General features: G+C 40.0%; 1 protein-coding gene across 7 annotated transcripts in view; it reads right to left on the bottom strand.

Annotated features, from left to right (window-relative positions):
* Positions 1-8,114: 8,114 nt before the first annotated feature.
* HYCC1 (hyccin PI4KA lipid kinase complex subunit 1) overlaps positions 8,115-19,831 on the bottom strand; it is a 44,649-nt gene continuing 32,932 nt past the window's right edge. For 3 of the 7 annotated variants that reach the window (XM_061464748.1, XM_061464749.1, XM_061464751.1), the window contains exons 11-12: positions 13,705-13,719; positions 9,193-12,553 (exon numbers count right to left, since the gene is read on the bottom strand). In XM_061464748.1, coding sequence (XP_061320732.1) covers positions 11,997-12,553; positions 13,705-13,719 — 572 coding nt within the window. In that variant the 3' untranslated portion in view covers positions 9,193-11,996. Of the gene's footprint in view, positions 8,332-9,192; positions 12,554-13,424; positions 13,720-19,831 lie in introns of those variants that run through there. The other 4 variants (XR_009745375.1, XM_061464753.1, XM_061464752.1 and 1 more) reach the window with 4 other exon arrangements.

The raw sequence follows: 19,831 nt of genomic DNA on the forward strand, positions 1-19,831 counted from the left end.
CAACACAGCACACAATGATAGTTAGATTCTGGTAGAATATTTGGCCTAATTCTCATTTCTACACTTCGAATGAAGATCAGTTTTATGCATCACTGAAACCAACCAGCCTTCCGTAAGGCATTTAGGACCTTCCAGCTCCACCAGCGCAGTGACTGATAACGTGGCACGCTGCTGTTATGCCACAGCAAGTGACATATAGCCGTGGAGCTGCACATTGTAATTGAACACTGATTTACAACAGAAAGAGGAGAGACTGTTACATTCAATTAACTTGCCTTCCTCCCAGCTGACAGGCAGCCGAGTGCTCAACACTTCATATACTTCTTGCAAATTTCTTTTTCCACACCATTATAATTGCTGTAATTAGCACAGATCATCTATGACAGCAGCGCTCTCAGTTATCCAATGCAGTAGCTTATAAAAAGTTAAGATTGATCAGTTTTATTAAGTAGCTCAACCACCATTTCTCTTTTATCAACATTCTCATATAGTTCCATGTAGGGTTGTTTGTTGTTGGTTTTTTTTTTCAGATAATTCAGACACATACTATACAGCTCTACAGAAAAAGAATATTTTCCTAAGAAATATGGCTTGGGATGACTGCGGTTGGTGACAGTCACATGCACATCTACGAAGAAGTACAGCAGTATGCAAAAAGTGGTAGAGGTGCTCCATGTTTGCCGTTGAATGAGAGCTGGTATCAGAACCAATATAACACTGGTTATAGAATATAACAGGAGATATCCTGTCATGCTCTTTGTTTTCTTACAGACTTGTGTTTGTCCATAGGAAAGAGGCTGCCAAGCACCCTGAACCTCCTTTTTGACTTTCTTATGTTTCCATGTGACAGCCTGCTGTCAGAGGTGCTCAGCGTTTTAGCTGACTTGGTATTTTGATGTGCCTGTCAGCCCAGTGTTAGGAGAGGTTAGAAGAGGCGACTGGCAAGGCTACAGAAGTTTACACTAGCCGGTAACTTGCCCACTGAGCAGATATTGAGAGATCTGATCAAATGTGGTCAGGCCTGATCACTATGGGACATCTTCCTTCTGCAGAAGGACCCACAGAGTGACTTCAGGATTGTAACCCTGTTGTGCTTCATGTCAGTCATGATTCTAAAGGGGCCTACAGGAAATCTGGAGACAAACTTTTTACAAGGGCATTTAGCGATAGGACAAATGAGAATGGCTTTTAACTGACAGGGAAGACTGAGATTAGATATTAGGAAAAAAATCTTCCCTGTGAGGGTGCTGAGGCGCTGGCACAGGGTACCCAGAGAAGCTGTGGCTGCCCCATTCCTGGCAGTGTTCAAGGGCAGGTTGGGCAGGGCTTGGAGCAACCTGCTCTAGTGGAAGGTGTCCCTGTCCATGGCAGGGGGCTGGAACTGGATGAACTTTAAGGTCCCTTCCAACACAAATCACTCTGTGATTCTATCTGCCCAGGGAACAAAAGCTGCAAAGAATAAGAGCGATGCAAGTACTTTGTATGGCACAATACAACAAACCACATGGTGGCTTCTATTACATTTGCTTGAAGCCTGAAGAAAATGTAATCTGCTGTGATAAATAAATGCTTAAAGGAATTCAGCCACTGACCTGGTGGGTCATTGGATCGTGCTTGGTGCAAGGAGTCCACTCTGTTCAGACTCTGCACTGTGGCCCATAAATGAACCTATGGGGGGTACCCTGGTGCCTGCGGTGGGACTGATGAACAGCTCAGGCTGTTCACTACCCTCATTGCCCGACCTTTCACTGTCAATTGAGAGAAGCAGTTGTGACTGCAGGAACATAAGCTCACTGTATGATTTGCTTTAGCCTTTGGACATGCATCACTATGTCCTTGTACTGACTGGCCATGGGGTGGCAATGTCAATCTTCTTAAAGCATTTTCTTACATTGCTAGTCTCAGCCCTTGCTCCTGTTCCTTTGTGCTTTTCCCCTTGTTCTTATTTAGTCTGTGAGTGTATTTTAATTTTCATTGCACATTTAGTCTGTGAGTGTATTTTAATTTTCATTGCAAAAGTCAAATCAGTCCACAACAAAGACTTTCTGATCCCACTATGCTGTGTGCTTTCTTCTGCTTCCCCTTCATTCTATTCCTTACAGGTGCTCAAGTTCGCTCCTTAAGGGAATTACATGTCCAATGCCAGCTTCCAATAAAAGATTCCTCCCTTTCTTGAGGTGCAAATGTGAGAGACTCTGTCCTTCCACAGAAGTTCCTTTGAGCATTTGGGCTTTTGCTTTCGCTCAGGCCAACAGGATCCAGCATCCAGACTCCATCTCCATTTCACAATATTTTGAAATAAAAAGTCCTTTCATTCAAGGTACGTTTTTTTATTCCTTGTTTAAACCAAAAAAAAAAGAAAGCTTATTTTCTATGAATCTCTGTTACTTCACTGTAACAGAGTGGTACAAGGGTACCACTTCAAGGCGGTACAATGAAGTCTGGTGAAGTCCAGAGCCCCAGCTGAGAAAGATGGTTTAAGTACCAGAATGGTATGCTCAAGAGTTCCCACCTAGGGCTGTTCCAGCTTCAGGAATCCACTGCTCACCAGTATCAGCATAAAGGGGCTCAAAGACTGAAGCAGGACACCCTATTCTTGGTTCAGGAACATTTTGTTGAACAAGGGTGTCAGTTAAAACTTCCAGAAGCAATAAGGACCTGCAGTTACTGATACAGAATTGGTCCTCCAAGTCCCTCCTAATGACAGTTCTGTTAACATTCTCCTGTGGAAATTACAGACATCTCCCAAAAGATTATCACAGACCTGTAAAACTTCCCACTACAATGTTTTTAATACTCTTGCCCCAAGAGGCAGTTTAAGGGCCACATCCTTCGAGAAAGCAAACAAATTCTTCACAGGTACTCATTGTCTCTCCTCCTTTTCTTCAGCCCTCTGCCAGAAACAGCCCAAAAGTTCCTGATGTGTTGGCTTCAGGTACCAGGCACACGTTTTGTGACACTGGAACTTGACAAGCAGATCATCAGTGATTAAACCTACGTAGCAGAGCGCAGCCACCTGCCCACAAACGCTCTTGTAGCCCCACATTGGGTTGTTTCCTGTAGCTGTTGATGCGACAGCAGCAGCGCTCAGGATCCTCTCCAAGAAGATGACAGAGGCACACGCTTCAGGCAGAGGGAGCAAAGGGGCAGAAGACCACAGCACAAGCCCTGTCTGACGGGAAGGTGCCTCCTGCCCTTGCAGTCCGGTGGGAGCCACGGGAGGTTTCCTCCCAAAGCTCCCCCCGCTCCAGTAAGCTCCCAGCTTTATGCCTCTCATTTTGTGCAGCTTCTTCATTCATCCACAACTGCCTACAGAGACAGGCAGAGGAAGCATAGTGGGCATTTTGAATTGCTTTTAAAGCTTCGGGTTTAGCCTCTCACTCACCTCTTTTCCCACAGCTCAGTACAAAGTCTGCTTGATACAATGTGTTCCTTCTTTCAAGCATGAAACAAAACTATCCCTCAGTACTTGCGCGGCACAGTGCCTGCTCTTATTAGAGTAGGAAGGAATAATTGCAGGGATTATGAATGTGGTACTGAATGTCAAGGCATAGTAAAGATGTTCAATATCTCAAGATTGAATAAAGATTCTTCCAAGGCACTGCTTTTCTGCCTGAAATTAAATTGCGGCATCAAATACCTTATAAGTAGATCTACTCAGTAACTAATTTTGTTGGCATATTTAAGAAGTTACTCATCTTACCATTATCTGAATGCATCAAAACTCTTTGTGCTCACAAGCATCCCAGAGTTTTTTTATCCAGTCCTGCTGCTAAGTAACGAAAACACTCTGTCATTCATCGAGCACGGAGCACACGTATCATGCTGCAGTATGTACCACTCCTGCCAGGCTTTGTGAAAAAGATGGATCATACAGTGTGGGCTTCTGGAGAAATTCATTGCTGAGTAATTTCAAGGTATTTGTCCATAAGCACATTTTATTTTGGGTAATGATGCCAAAGCAGTGACCTAATCTGTTCATAAGCTGGATCACAGTGTTTCACATGGGCAGCTGCAGTGCTGCTAGGGCTCAACGCAGTGTCCAGTTGAAGACACTGGAAATTGCCTCTCCAGCCAGCCAGTTGGGAGGTGCATCCATCCTCCTGCTGGTCTGCTTCGCACAGGTCCACCCATGCGAAGGCTCAGTATTGAAAAAGCCCTCAGGTTTGCAATTGCACTGGCCTCTGTCCTCACTCCCATCACCACACATAGAACTGCCTGCCGCACTAGTGCCTTGGTACAAGGCTGGCAGCATTCTAACACATCTCATGGAGCGGTCTGCGTTGGAAGGGACCTTAAAATCATCCAGTTCCAACTCTGCTGCCATGGGCAGGGACACCTTCCACTAGACCCTTTAGGCACTGGAGGCTGCTCTAAGGTCTTGGCCAGCACCTTCTCTTCTCAAGACCGAACAACTCTCTCAGCCTGGCTCCATAGCAGAGCTACTCTGGCACTTGGATCATCTCTGTGGCCTCCTCTGGACTCACTCCAACAGCTTCACGCTCCTCTTGTGCTGGGGGCCCCAGAGCTGGGATGCAGTACTGCGGGGCAGAGGGGGGGCTCACAAGGATGCAGAGGGGGAGAATCACCTCCCTTGGCCTGCTGGACGCAGAAGCCTGTCTTGGGCAAAGACTGAAGAAGTGATGAAAACATCTCCTTGGCTCTGCCCTGAGCTGGGGGAGATTAAAGCACCTGAAACACGTTTGGGTTCATGTTAAATTCAAGGGCAATGCTTTTGCAGCATGGCTCCCTAATCTGGTATCAGAAAAAAGTTCTCATGGATAAACAAAGAAGCTTAGTTATGAATTTGATGTCATATGTGAGACAGTTGAGAAGCTCCTTCCCAGGCTGAATAGTTAAGAACCAAGCCTCAGATTTGTCAGAGGATTCAGCTAGAGCTGAACACGAATCACTCGGTTGCAAGGAAGCTTTAACAGCCTTGCTGCTATTCTACCTTTAAATACAAAAATCTCATAAATCTATTACATACTTCTAAGTGGGATCCTGAAGCAAGAATAGCAGAAACAGTAATGCTAGAGAGAGGTTTGTGTTCCAGTTCTTTCCTTCTTCCCTGCTTCAATCATTTAGAAATGCAACTACTTCATGATTACTCAGATTATCCAAAGAGATGCAGCTTGAATCTCAGCTCCCAGCACCTGTCCACATTTATTTCAAGCCAACTTTACATCCTGGACAAATCTATTCTTCCTTGACACCTGCCTGCTTGCAAGGCCTTTGGTAAAAGGCGGACAGCTGCTGGGATACGGAGCTGCGCTGAAGTGACTGATGATACACTAAAGCTTATTTTGGCTTTGTGCAGCAAAAGAAGGGGGTGTTACTCAGCAGGAAGCAGTAACAAGGCAGCAATGCTAAGCTAGTTGTTCAGGATGAGACGGAAGCAAGGGATGGGATGAACACTTCTTGTGTGTCAGAAAGGATCTCCCTGGCTCAGGATGTTCTGAATCATTTTCACAGTGCTTGTATCTTCCTCCAGTCAATACAGGGAAAGCCAAAATCAGTAGTCTAGCTAAATACAGCTGGATTGGTTTTCTTTAATAGCTGAAACATGGGATACAAATCCCAGTGAACTAACAAGTAAGTCTGGGGAATATCAGTGCTGCTACTTTGGGGAAATCTTTCTGTTTTGCGATTTGTTAGAGCAGATTTCTCAAACACTGACAGTTTAGGGGCATGAGAGTCTGATGAAAGCTGACATGTGCTATGACAGTTGGCTTGCACTTGATTCAAAATGTTAGCAGATATAACCTTATCCCAGTTAATTATTCAACCCAAGTTATTAGCAAAGTCTGAACTGTGGATTATTAACAATAATAAAACCATCATGCATTTTAAGAACAAAAACTTAGGAGAAAAATATTAATATGGTGATTGTTAAAAAACCATATCCAATTCATTTCAGATGGTATCACAGGTCACTGTTAACCAGTGCTGGTCCAAGCCTTTTCCAGCTTCAACCGTCTCCTCCCCAACAGTTCTACAACCTCCATACCATGACTAGCTGAAAAAGAAACCAAGTATGTGTGTGTATATTTATAAATGTCCATACGCACATATATATTACGTGGTTTTATATGTATGTTTTAAATGAGTCACTGTTCAGTTCCTACTCTGATAGGAATCCATGATGCTATTCAAGTTTCATGCACAAGCTAAGTATCTTTTGAGAGAAATCACAGGATGTTTGTTCATTATTTTGGTTCACTACGTGGGCCGAAGGAATATTGGGAAAACCACCACACCCACGTCAAGGACTTCTTGTGCCAATACCTGATGCTCCTTCATTTAGTGTTAACGTGCTGCAGAAGTAAAAGGTGGAATTTCCTCTCACCTCCTCTGAAATCTCTCCCACTAGAAAAATCTACCACCACAGTTCTGACCAAGAAACTCTACTGCCAGTATTAGTCAGCATTAATGATGAGAACAACAATGAGGTAGCTTGTCAGGAGCACACTGTGACTCAGCCTGGCTTCCCCCAAGTCCTTCTGCACCATTACACTTCAGTATTGTCCCAGCACATTTAGAGTAACAGATGATTAAACACAGCCTCATTTCAGGAATCAAGTTAATGAAGCAAGCACTGTGCAATGTAAAGGCTTGCTTTGTAAAGGTTTCTGCAGTCACGGTGACTTTCTTCCCACTATCCTGAATTAGCAGATGTATTTATTACCTGGCAGCTGTGGGTGGGGAGAAAACCCCCACACTGAAGTCAGCTTCCTTACAGAGGTGGATTAACATAAAACATGAAAAATAAATTATTACAAGCTCAGTGCAGGCAGCTAGCTGTAAAGTCTTTAGAAACAAAGGTAATTTCTGTACCTGGTCACTAATCACTTTTATGGCCTTCAAACACCCCTCTCACTGTGAACTGTGCAGTGGGCTCTCAGGTGCTCTCATCTTCTGCTAAGGGCTGCTGGGGTACCATTACCATCTTTCATACTCATTACCACATTCTGAGAAGAGGTATTCAAATTCACATTGTCTTTTACCAGCCAATAATAACTCTTACCTGAAGCAATGTAAGAGCAGGTTCTGAGCACAGGCTTTCACCCACTGTACCTGAAACAGCAAATCTTACACACTGACAGGACAATCACAGCATCAAGTCTAATTTATACCTTTTGGAAAAGAAAGAGGCCTCTGAGTACAGACAACTGCCTAAATTGCCAGGCTCAAAGGGGCACCAAGGCCAGCTGCAGACCTGGCCTTACTGGTGCACACCACAGGTCAATACCCAGGGCTAGGACAGTTTAACATTTTCATTCACAATGCTGGGTAATGGAGCAGAGCTCACCCTTGGCATGTTTGCAGGCAACACAAAACCAGAAGACAATACTGTGCTGCCATTCACAGGGACATGAACGGGCAGAAGACATGAGCCAACCCATGAATCTCAGGCACCAGCACACACAGGGACCAGAGAGCTGGAAAGCAGATTCACAGAAAAAGCCCTGGGGAAACAATGGGAATGCGAGCCAGCCACATGCACTCATGCAGCAACACATGCACCCTTGCGGCAAAGACATCCAACAGCTCTGAGATCACCAGCAGGTCACAGTAACACAGTGAAGACTGTTGGATGGAAGATCTAATAACTGAGACACATTGCAGATTATACCTGTGTTTCAAACCACTAATATATTATGTAAATATATATTCCTCTAATGTACATAATTATTCTTATACATTTATATACATATTAAAATAATGGACATATTAGAATAATATATATATTGGAATAATGTTATCTATAATTAATATATATTAAGACCACCAAAACTTCCAAGTTGCCCAAGCAGTGCTACATTGCTGACAGGACAGTCATCTACTCCTGCCATCAACCAGTTTAAAATTCATCTACTTGAACTCACCTTTCATGCGTCAGCCAGTGTTTCTCAGCAAGGTGACTCACCTGACAAGGCTCTACAAAATGGGTATTCAGCATTATTAAGTAATATGGTCTGTGACTTCTAGATGCATATAATGAAAATGGAACAAATACATCGCTATCTATTGTGTATTTCATCAACAAAGCCTGCAAAGAGGCAGCAATATTTTCTGCTGAACAAAGTATTTACACAGGCATACAACTGCAAAAAAAAGTTTATTTTATTGCCCACATTATTAAACACTAAACAAGACAACCTTGCAGTTTATACATTAGGAATGTAAGTTTTCAGGTATGAAGAGAACACTTCACTGTAAAAAGGTGAAATACTGCATTAGGAAAATACAGAACAGTGTCACACATGAAAGGAAGAACTTGAAAGAGTGTGGTACACTAAACTCAGGCTCTCAGGTGAAGACAGACACCTACAGACTGATGTAGCTATTCCACAGACTTTGGTGAATATTAGAAATGTACACACCTAGTCTTAGAATTGTACAAATACAAAAGGCAATATATTACACACCTATATACAGCACTGTAACCCTCAAACACTGACAAAAGATATCAGACAATAAGTTAGAAATTTCTAGAATCCTCATAGAAATCAGAAGAGACCTCCTTAGAGAAAAGTGTACCTAAAATAGTGCTATATTTCTGTACCTGTCAAATCTGTCAGGTATTCAAGGCAATTCAAGGACATTTCACTCCCTTTGGGAAAATCAATGAAGCTCTACAGCAAGTGGTTAGAGCCCATCCGCTTTTTGCACAAATGGTACAGATTCTCACAACAAAAATAATTATTCTCAGCTTCAATAGTTTTGAAAGCTCAAAGCCGTAATTGGAAACAGTGCCCTTTGATTTAAAACAGTAAGGTCAGTTGTAAATAAGTGTCAGCATTAAAACAACTTCTCTTATTATAATTTGAGAGGATTCAATCCTGCATACACATTCATCAGGGAAAGCGTTATGTCTGGAGTGTTCTCCACTGCCGGCTAGACAGATTACAATATGGGATGTCTTTATAGGTCTTCCTTACACTCTTAGGAGACCTATACTACATTAATACACATTTTTCATTCATCAGTCTGAAGTGATCCAGTAATGCTCAAAACCCAAGAGCCTGACAGTTTTAGAAATATCATGAAAGAACTAGTATATCTGGCTCCTGCCCTGCTTCCCCCCTACCTCCAATCCACAGATATTTTGAAAACAAATAATCCTGCCCTCCCTCTTCCCTATCCTGCTTTCCTGCCTTTTTTCTTTTTTTTTGCCTATTTTTAAGGAAGGAAAGAAAGAAACACAACTGAAAGTTTTACTGCTCACATCAGGAAAGAAATTATTCAGACTTGATCAGTATCAAACATGTAATGTCAGTTCACAAAAACATGCTCATTGCGTAAGTTGCTCCAAAGACCAATACATACGTACTTATATGAAGCCACACATGTAGAGAAACAGCAGCCTTTAGTACCGAAAACTTTTCATCATTTTCTCAAAAAAAAGTGTGAAGCTTTATATAATTTGAGTTGTACCAATATGAGCCTATTGGTCCCTGGGCTCAAGCCAGACCAGTTAGAATAATTAGCTGGAGAAAATAAAAGGATAAACTATAAACTAATTTTAACACTGTTTGACTGGTAGACAATGGTACTGTAAACATGATGGCATTTTAGACCCTTCAAAATTCTATTTATAGCTAAGGTGACTATATCTTCCCAGTATAATAAAGATCTTTTAAACCAATATCCAGCTTGAAAAGAGTGTGTACTGTGGAGATACCAACCAACCACAAACTAAATGAAACAAAAGAAAACCAGTAGAACTACTTCAAAATTCTAGCCCCTTGACACTCAGAACTAATACCATTACAGCAAACATCTATCAATTGCTATTTTCTGTGTCTATTCCAGTTTATGTTTCAGTTTTAATTACTGCAAAGTATTTTCTAAGTATTCTCCAATGCTACTCTGCAAGAGCAGACCAGGAGGCAGCTGTAAGTTCTGCATGTTATTTCCTCATACCATCTAGAACAATTTCAAGGAAAAGAAGAGCTCCACATTCAGTATGTGTAGTGCTAGCCAGGGTTTGCTATCAGCTGCCTAAACCCTCCTATTGCTTGTGGCTACGCATGCTCCAAGCAGCTACAGGCATTAGTCAATCTGAAACAAATGTGCTGTTGCAGAAAAACCTGTTAAAAAGGCAAAATTTTCTGCCAAACTATTTACAAAAACATACAACTCCAAACAACCAGTTTATTTCACTGGCTAAAGTATTAAACTCTAAACAGGACAAACCTGCAGTTTATACATTAGGAATGTAAGTTTTCATGTACAATTAAGAAAACACTCCTCTGTAAAAAGTTGAACTACTGCATTACTAGAATAGAACAGTCACACAACAAACTGAAGAATGAGAAAACGTGGCACATTCATTTAAAGTCAGGCTCCCAGGTGAAGATGAACACCTACAGACCACTCCAGCTATTCCATAGGCTGCAGTGAACATTAAGAAAGGTACACACCTATTCTGCAGTCTTAGAAGCAGAATTACACAACTTACTTGTCCCTACCAACTGTCTCCTCATCTCTTTTCATTAATCAACCAACTTCTTAATTGCTATAAACCTGAATAACATTAGCTGCTTAAAAGTTCCTTGTGCTTCAGTTTAAGTCAAAAAAGGGATATCTAAACCTATCTTCAGGCAAATGGGAGAGTCTACTAGAATTTTAGTTTGCTTTGTTACAAGGTTCCAGACCATAAGGGATCAATAGCTGCAGAAATCTAGATGGTTGGGAATGACTGTGCCTTAGATCTTTCTACTTCATTCATAATAAATTGTCTGTCAGCTAATCACTGCTATTGGAGTAGTTTTGTCAGCTACTGCTTCTCCAAATTTCTGCATAAGAAGTTTTAATACCCTTTTTTAATTAAAACCTTAACATTATAAAAGTTGGTATCAAACAACGTCATCAAACTAGCTGAAGGTTAAAGGTTTGGTAGCCAAGAACAGGCTGCTGTTTTAGAATTTCAAGCTAGAAAAATAATAGATATAAAAGACTAGGAATTACAGTGCTAGTTATATTTACATGATAATTTCCCTTTGTGCTTGCAAGTTACTGAAAGTACACATCCTTTGGTAGTATTCTCTTAGTCTCAAGTAAGAAGTCCATGTAAAACACATTCACACTCCTGATTTGCTTGAGTCAGTGCAAAGGGCTCACACCTTATTTCCTGCATAACATTGTTACATAAGCACATCTCTTCCCCATAAATAATAATACTGATGACAGTGACTTTTCAGTGAGTAGCTTTGTGCCTGATATTTAAGAATCTGAAAAAAAACCCCAGTCTGACACATGATTCCTAAGTCTAAAGAGTGACTACTATAGCAACTGGTAAGAACTCCCATCTGCAAGTATTGCTGCTGTATGACTTTTGGCCCAGTTTCAAAGACATACAGAAAAACCAAAATGCTTTCATAATTCAGACTTGTACAGGTGTGAATACGTATGAACACTGCAATGTGTACTAACTACCATTACAAAAACCACCAGAACATCAAACACTGAACTGATGCTTCTAGTTTTACATGTAAGCACAGCTTTCTCATGGCTAACACACAAGAATGTTTGTTCCAAAATGCCATGCCCATACTGCAAGACTCAGCTTAAACAAAACAAGTCTTTGCAGTTTTGCCTGTGCCAAGTGGTACTGAAAAAGCAGAATCTGGGAAAGAGGATTTATTTGTTCCCATGCATTTGTAAAAAGCCAAACATCTTGGTCAGTGGTTAAACAACCAGTTAATGCTTCTTAGACCGATGAAGAGGTAACTTCACATGAAGCCATAAACAACTGGGTATATAAATACAGTAAGTCAAAGAGGAACTTTGCAAGCTATTAGAATTTGATGCAAAATAATTACAACTGTTGTCTATTCACTGTTACTGTCAAATATGAGCAAAGGAAGAATTTATGGGCTTGGGGTTTAAGAAAGTAATATATAACATATTAAGGAGCTTAATGTATCAATGCACCAATACCAGCATAAACCATCAATATTTTAGTTTTCATACTTGCCAACTGAGTATCAATCTGTTGACAAAGTTATGCTAATACTAGGAGCTCTCTGCTGGTTAGGTTGTTTGCTTAAGATCGGAAAATCTGATCTTTCTGTTCCATATATCAGTTTTTCCTCCTGGAGACTGCAAGCTGAAAATCTGTTTGCCTCTGTACCAGATACACCACCACGATTGTTTGGAACTGTGACACCACTGACCTGTTCAAAGGATTTACTAAACACTGTAGTGGTTGTTCTGGCCAGACTGTGGCTGCCAGGCTTAGGCAGGGACTGGCTAGTTGTCAGTGTCAGTCTCTTAAGAGAGACAAGCTCTAGATTCTCACTCATAGCTCTCTGAGTTTGTTTTCGTGACAAGTGTTCTCTGCAGGTTTCTCCTTCCTTTTCTTTTCCTCCAGCTTTGCTTCCTCCAGACCTTCGCTGGCTCTTCCCTAATAGGTTCTTACTGCTCGTGTTGCTGCTGTTAGATAGGGCAGACTGACTTGTGCTAGAAGTAGCCCTAGAGTAAAACCCTTCATCACTTTCAGATACTTCGATCAGTTCTTCTTGTATCTCTAAATCAGTATTACCTGTATGGTAGAAAACAAAATAAAAGAATTAGCATTTGACTTTCTCACATTTACTGATTTTATGTATTGCTAGATTTTGATATTTACAAGCATGAAGCCATACAGCAACAGAAGAGAGAATAGAAGACAAACCACTTACCTATTCCATTTTATTTTGGAATTAAGGTTCATTAAGATAGAAAGTTGCAGCAAATAACACTGCATTAACTAGATCAAAAGCATGCCCAAAATCTCATTTTGTAGTGATTTGTAAAAGAAAACAAACAAGCAGTCTTGTTAATTCATGCAGATTAGAAACTTAAGAAACTTACAGATTAGAAGATACCACACAGAACAAAACGTGTAAATCTTATTCTCAGCAAGTGCTTCCATACATGATTTTGCAAAGCTCGTTAATTATAAAGGTATGTGATCAATGCTCCAGGGCACCCAGTATGGCACTGGCATGTTTAGCAACCTAAGAATGCTTTAGGACTGAAAGGTCACCTTTTGCATCACAGGTCTAGTGGTATGAGTTGGAAACTCAAGCACAACATGAGATCTCCAGTATACCATAAAAGGTGAATTTGGCAAATCTGAGGTACACAGCAGAAGACTTTTCATATCCATTTTGATGGATTCTTCAAACCATTGATCACTGGATTTTGTAAACCCAATAAATAGAGCTTAGTGAACTCAAAAGTATATTGAGTCTCAAAGTGTATTTTCTTGAGATTAAATAAATCTACTTGTAAGTACGTTGCCACAGTCTGTGGCACAGATGAAGCTGTATGCAATACATGCATTTGTGTTATTACACATGCAAATATATTAACTGCATACTTTAAGTCTCCAAACATGCAGCAGTGACCCTTTCAATCAACAGGGGTACCTTAGAGTGCAGCTACAAGTGCTCTGCTAAAACTGTACTCTGCCAGATGAGTTTATTCCATCCTCCATCATTTTTCTTACAGATTTCTGTCTCCTGATTTCTGGCATGCCTTTGCTGTCAGTTCTAGGATCTGTAGCTGTTTCCTGTACTCCCTGTAAATGCTGAACATCATTCTCTGCTAGTGCTCTGCTCTTTTCCCCATTCCCGGTCCTCTCTCCAGCCACACTTGTGACACTAATCTCAGGTATGATAAAGTTGCCCAATTCAGTAGCATCATTACCATTCTCTGGTTGTTCTAGAATTAAAGATGGATAAGAAAAAAAAAGAACAACAAACAAAAGATGGCTGAAACAAAACATGAAACAAAGGCCAATAGATACAGATGAATAAAGCATTATAAATTAAAGCAGATGTTCATATATTAACCTCTTGTTAATTAGCAGTATTCGCATGTATGGAATTTTGTTTTATTTCTAAATCACAGGCTTGATTCTTCCAATGATTGGCCTGCACCCCCATACTGGAAAGCCCCATGCTTGCTCTTTCAAAACTGAAATTTCTAAGGATCATCAAAACAAACATTTATCAGACTATCAGAAATCAAAGAATTCTCCATAATACACTTCTATGACTGTATTCTCTGTATCACCATGCTAAAGTGAAACTTACTTTTACAACGAAATGGCATAGCAGCTTCACATGTTACCATGCAAGACTAGACATTCTACACATACAATGTCATGATGCTGCATAGAGGTCAGCCTGAAAACTAAGAGTGAAACAACTAAGCCAATCCAAGCACACTGACTTCCATTTTCTTTCATCATATCAAAAGACTATTTTCAACCTGGAAGATTTACAAATGGAAAAATTCTCCAGTTACTAAAGTCAACCTATTCAGATAAAACCTATGGAGTTTTACCACAATTTTTGCCACCCACTAACAACATCACTGTAGATCTCCTCAGCCTTTTTAAGCATTTTATATGAGCTTACAACTAAATCAGTTTGCAATAAACTTATTTGTCACACAAGTCAGCTACTAAGTACAGTTGAAGAAACAGGGATTAAGCTGGGGGGAGGGAAAGCACCACAACTTTCTGCTGCACTGGGCGGGGAAGGGGAGAAGGGGAAATTAAAGTGAACACCATGGCAGCTCGTTTCTAAGATTACTTCTTTTCATCTGGGTAAGACATCACTAGCACATATACAAATGCTCAACCTGACCAAAAAATTATTTCAAGACAGTCAAAGATTCCTGCAGACAGCCAAAAACCCTCAAGCAAAAAGCAAACTCCACTGTTACTTAAAGTCTGAGAATGATGGTTGTGTGTCAGCACAAGAGATTTAATAACGATAGAATGCAACAGTTCCTACAGGGTCTTGGCAAAATAAGTCCCAGCTCAGAAGATGCCTGTCTCTACTACATGAAGACAGGTTTCAGACGAATGAACTCTCAAAAGGAAAAAAGTGAAAATAAAAATGGGAGTTGAAACTTTATGGAAATTCCAAGTATATGCAAGTAACAAGTTACAATCCTAGCAACCTGTCAGCTCCACAGTGTTTGAAGTAGTCTCAGTATCTGAAGGTCTTTCTAAACATATTCAGAATTGCTTTATCAGCAACTAGCTCTATAAATGGAAAATTGCATTTAGATGACCTGGAGAAGAAGAAAAAAAAAGAGAAGCCATCGGTTACAGATAGTCAGGGCACATCCTCCATGAAGATGTATACCACAGAAATACAAATGAGCAAGAACTACACTATTGCTACATATTCATATATTTTATATATCTCTATATATACACACTTATGCAAGCAATGTGGCCACAAACTTGACAAGACTAAAAATGCACTGAAAGCACAGCTCAGAATAAAGCTCAGCTGAGTTCCTGTGTTTTATTCATAACAAAGCTCTTTCAGACTGGAAGATTCAGTAAGGATGATCCAGACTATACTGCCAGTTTGCTACTGCATATGACAGAAGCTGGCAGTACAGACATTTAACTGACAGTATGAAGTACAAATTCAGGGGAATTTATGATGAAATAATTTTTCACAGCAGCAGCTCTAATCCTTTTTAGCTGGAGGAGATACTATCTTCCCCCTGTGCACACAGTGAGGACTCTTGCGCAGGCACAGTGTACTTCTAGGTCAAGCGGGCTGCGGCACTGGGCTTTCTGCTAGCATTTGCTCTGCCTGCATTTATCAGGACAATAAATCTCAGAGTTAGAAAGTTATTCTGGCAGGGATGGACACAACTGTCCCTTGGTGTGAGAGCTATCCCCAGTTTTACCTGCAAATGCTAAGCATCAAGATTCTAACTAGTCAACTACAAATGAAAGTATTTATTGTCGTACTATCCAAAGGAAATCGCACTGATAATTGCTACTGTTAGCCACTAACTTCCTCATATTTAGTAGGAAAATCAAGTTAGACCTGTTTCTGTGTTACTCCTTCTAATAGCACATTCTGCAAAAGTCTTCTATTGTCAGTTGCAAAGGTATAACCAAGCACCATGAACTGCAATAGTAATAAATAATATCAACAATAGCGGTAATAATAATAGTAATACCACCATCGTATACAGCCTTTCTTCTAAAAACACAAGAGCAGAAAGGTTAGCAAGGAGAGAAGATCAACACTCTGATTGGCCTCATTACTCTAATTTAACTACTGTGAGGTACCTGCACTTTCTCTATGGCAATCTTCAAACTCCTTCCTGCTACCCCATCACTGCAGCTACAGGCACCTTACTCCAGCAGAACATCTCTCCAGGATCCACTGATCTCCATACACTCATGTCGATTCTGACAGAAACTTCATTTAGAGCCAGGACACCAGAGAGAGGAGCGGGCAGAACAGAACTTGTTGTCAAGTCCCTTCCCCTCCGAGGGCAGAAAAGCAGTAATTAATCATCCAGCTCCAAAGAAAGGAGACTCAGACTGCACAGCAGAAATTAATGGAGCAGAGGAAGAATATTTTGTTACAGATTTTGCATAACAGCGATACTTACAGTCTGGTGGTGTACATTTCTAAATGTAATACATTGCTGTGATGTTAGCACTTTACCCATCATTGCTGCATTCCCACAACTGTGTAACCACTACCACAATAAACCGTGAACTGCGGGGGTTTAGGGTGAAAATGGATGGAGGATACACCAAGCCAAAAAAATGAAGAGTTTTACTCAGTACAATTATGTCCAATCTTTTAGTTAAATGCTATTAACTACTCCTAATGAACTACCTTTCTCTGGGTTTAGCACTGAACTAGAGGAGAAAATTAATGAAACAAATGGGATACTGAGTATCTTAACTACCATAGCACCTACAGTCTCATGGCAGGGATAAGACTACACAATCCATGCTTTCCAAAATAGCATTGCCTCTTCATTTGAAAACTTTTAAGAACACCTAGAACAAACCTTCAGCTTCGTAGTGCTTGGTTTTGAACAGAATATTGCTTCAAGCTGGACAATTCTGGGGGCATATATTTTGTGAAAGAGATATTAAAACCCAGTGCACAAGGCAATGTAGCAAAAGAGAAAACAAAGGACACTGCTAAATAGTGGAGAGATGAAACTCAATAAATTACATCAATTTGAAAGTTAATATAAATATGTCTATAGCAATTGAAGGAAAATTGCATTTGGAGTCACATTCTGAATGCTATGAGTAGTACAACCAACCTTGATAAATGCATTTCATGATTACCAGTTGCTAAGAATTCACTGAAAGGATATTTCAATTATAGCCTACCTTATTATTACGGTTGCCTAGATCATTTACCTCAGATTGCACAGGCAAACTGCCCATCTGGATTGTAATTCAATTTTAAGCACCACAAGCTCAAGCTGCATTTCCTGCACAACAACGTTAGCATTTTGAATTATTCACAGGAGCATCAAGTTTATATTCCAAAATTAACATTCACTCCAGGTTCCTCAAACTTATAACTATTTCAGAAATTCATAATGTTTCCAAAAAAAATGATTCAAAGACTAATGTTTCTAAATGTTGTGTACTATACGAAAATCGATTTCTGTATTGGGGAAAAAAGATAACATCTTCTCTCTATTCTCTAGTTGATGCCTTGGGTTTTATGTTATGTATCATACCAATATCTGTTTAGCTCTTCTTACACAGTCTGTTACATCAGATTATTTCTCTTACATGCATTACACCTCTACACAGGAGTTCTTCCCAAACAACACTTGTATAGGGCAGTATGGCAGATTTTATATCAGCAGGCAAAGCACTACTAGGGCTTGCTTTGTTTTTTTCCTAGCTTCCATAAATAACCATTAATTTAGGTGTTCATGTCCCTCACCCACCATATGATTTTTCTGGTTTTCCTCTATTTGCGAATGGAAATGGAGATGCCACTCAAGGCTTGTTTTTAAAACATTTTAAGCTTTACTATTTATAGGTAATCCAACTCAACAGCACTCAATAATTCGTTGGTAAGTGGTGGCTAGTATTCCCTGACTCTATAAATACTATCCATTTGTGATTAGATGGATCCATTTTGCAAATGACCTTCACTTTTAGTATCTCTAAAGTACCTACCTTAGAAGGCCAAATGCATAATATTAACTTGATCTTTAAAGAAGTCTTAAGTAACATCTCTAACTAATGAGTTACAGGGTTGAGAACTGCAACAAAATTAAATGTTAAACCAATCTTTTTTTCAAAACTGACTTCAGCCTTGAGTTCTAGCACAGGCTTGCAAGATCTGATGTCTGAAAACTTACAGTAAACGAGGGGTTTTTACATATAAAAGAATAAAGTCTCTGCTTCTCAGCTTTGAATGTACAGAAGCTATATACTAATATAGAGAAGCTATATATATTACATTATAGCTTCTCAGAAATGTAATTAGCTACAATTCTGTTATTTTACACAAATAGCTAGCGATTAAAAATTGTTGCCCTTGCTTCCCCAAGGGGTGCGTTGCTTCATCCGTCCTTCTGGTCCGCATAACGTATAAGATCAAACTGCCTCTCAGTTGTCTCTTCCAGCTTCCTCATTCATTTATGTAACTCATTGTTATTATACTCAAGCACAAAAATAAAACCCCCAATTACATTTTTTCCCCTTACACCATGGGAGAATAATGGCTAGGAGGTACAGGGTTTGTCACCTGATTTCTACCAATTCCAGTGTTTAGTTTAATTCATACAAGCACCTGTAAGCATAAGCCTCATTATTTTTTTCTGCATGCTGACCTCAAAGATCTATTCTGTATCTTTCTTTAATCAGGAATTGTGGAGCACTGGATTATATTATTAGGAATTTTGAAATCAGGAGACCATCTATTCTGACTTTAAAAAGGCTTTTCAAGTTAAACTGAACAATTTTGTTAGTATTTTATAACGAAAATGTTTAGAAGATTAGCTGAAGTAGTATATGCATAGATCATTTACTATTTAAAAACAAAACAGTTGGAAAAACAGTTAGTAAAACATACCATAGACTCAGTTTCAGACTAATCTTTCAACAGCCTTCAAATTTACAACTTCTCCCACAATCTACCATACGAGTTCCCCTCCACACCCACCCTACAATGAGTGATTTTCTTCCTCTTCATTAAACCCTGTACCACTGAGGCAAATCGAAAGTTTTCACAATAATCCAAACAAAATATTGAAAAGAGGTTTTTTGTTAAAGTCCTTGATCTTTCAATCCTCATCCCTAAACACTGACTGCTCCTTGCTTGGGTCATACTGACTAGGTATCACCGTTTCTCTCATCTTGTCCTGCTTTATGAGACTCCCATAAAACACAACATTCTGCCCCATTTGTACGAGTTGTTATCCTCGTTTCCCTTTCACCTTACTGTTATCTGCTGCAGGGCACACTTGTCCCACCCATTTTCCCTTGAACATCACCCCTGCAAGAAATCAGGAAGCTATTACAATTACTGCTTTCTGTATCTGCTGAAAAAGATGCATTCTTATAAGGATGGCTCCAATGCTGATTCTGTAATATTTACTTTTTTTCTGTAAATGCAAAGACAAAGGGAATGTTTATTTTCATACACTTTCAATTCCTCTAAACAAACTGGCACTCAGTATCCCTAATCTGTGTTCCCTGCCACCACCTCATCTGATCAAGCATCAGAATCACTAAAAACTAACAGCTGACAGAACTGCCACGCTTCGGAGGGATTTGTCCATTTAAAAGCTGAGCTATCATACAGTTTTCTTGCACGCAGTCAGTAATCCCTGCTTAACAACTGTAATCATGAAGAAAGGAAAATAAAGGATAAGGACTAAAACGGTCCTTAGCAGTCTTGAGATTTCAGTAATGACTTGTTCCTGGACCTCACTCAAGTTAGACACCAGTGTTTTGCTTCTCAGGTCTGTCTAACAGTTTTAAGCAGTTTTTAATCAATCAAAAAGA

Source organism: Pezoporus flaviventris, unplaced genomic scaffold (genome assembly GCF_033815535.1).
Source record: "Pezoporus flaviventris isolate CSIRO_AGI_PZ_B2104156 unplaced genomic scaffold, CSIRO_AGI_Pfla_v1 ptg000037l, whole genome shotgun sequence".
Taxonomy (NCBI): Eukaryota; Metazoa; Chordata; class Aves; order Psittaciformes; family Psittacidae; genus Pezoporus; species Pezoporus flaviventris.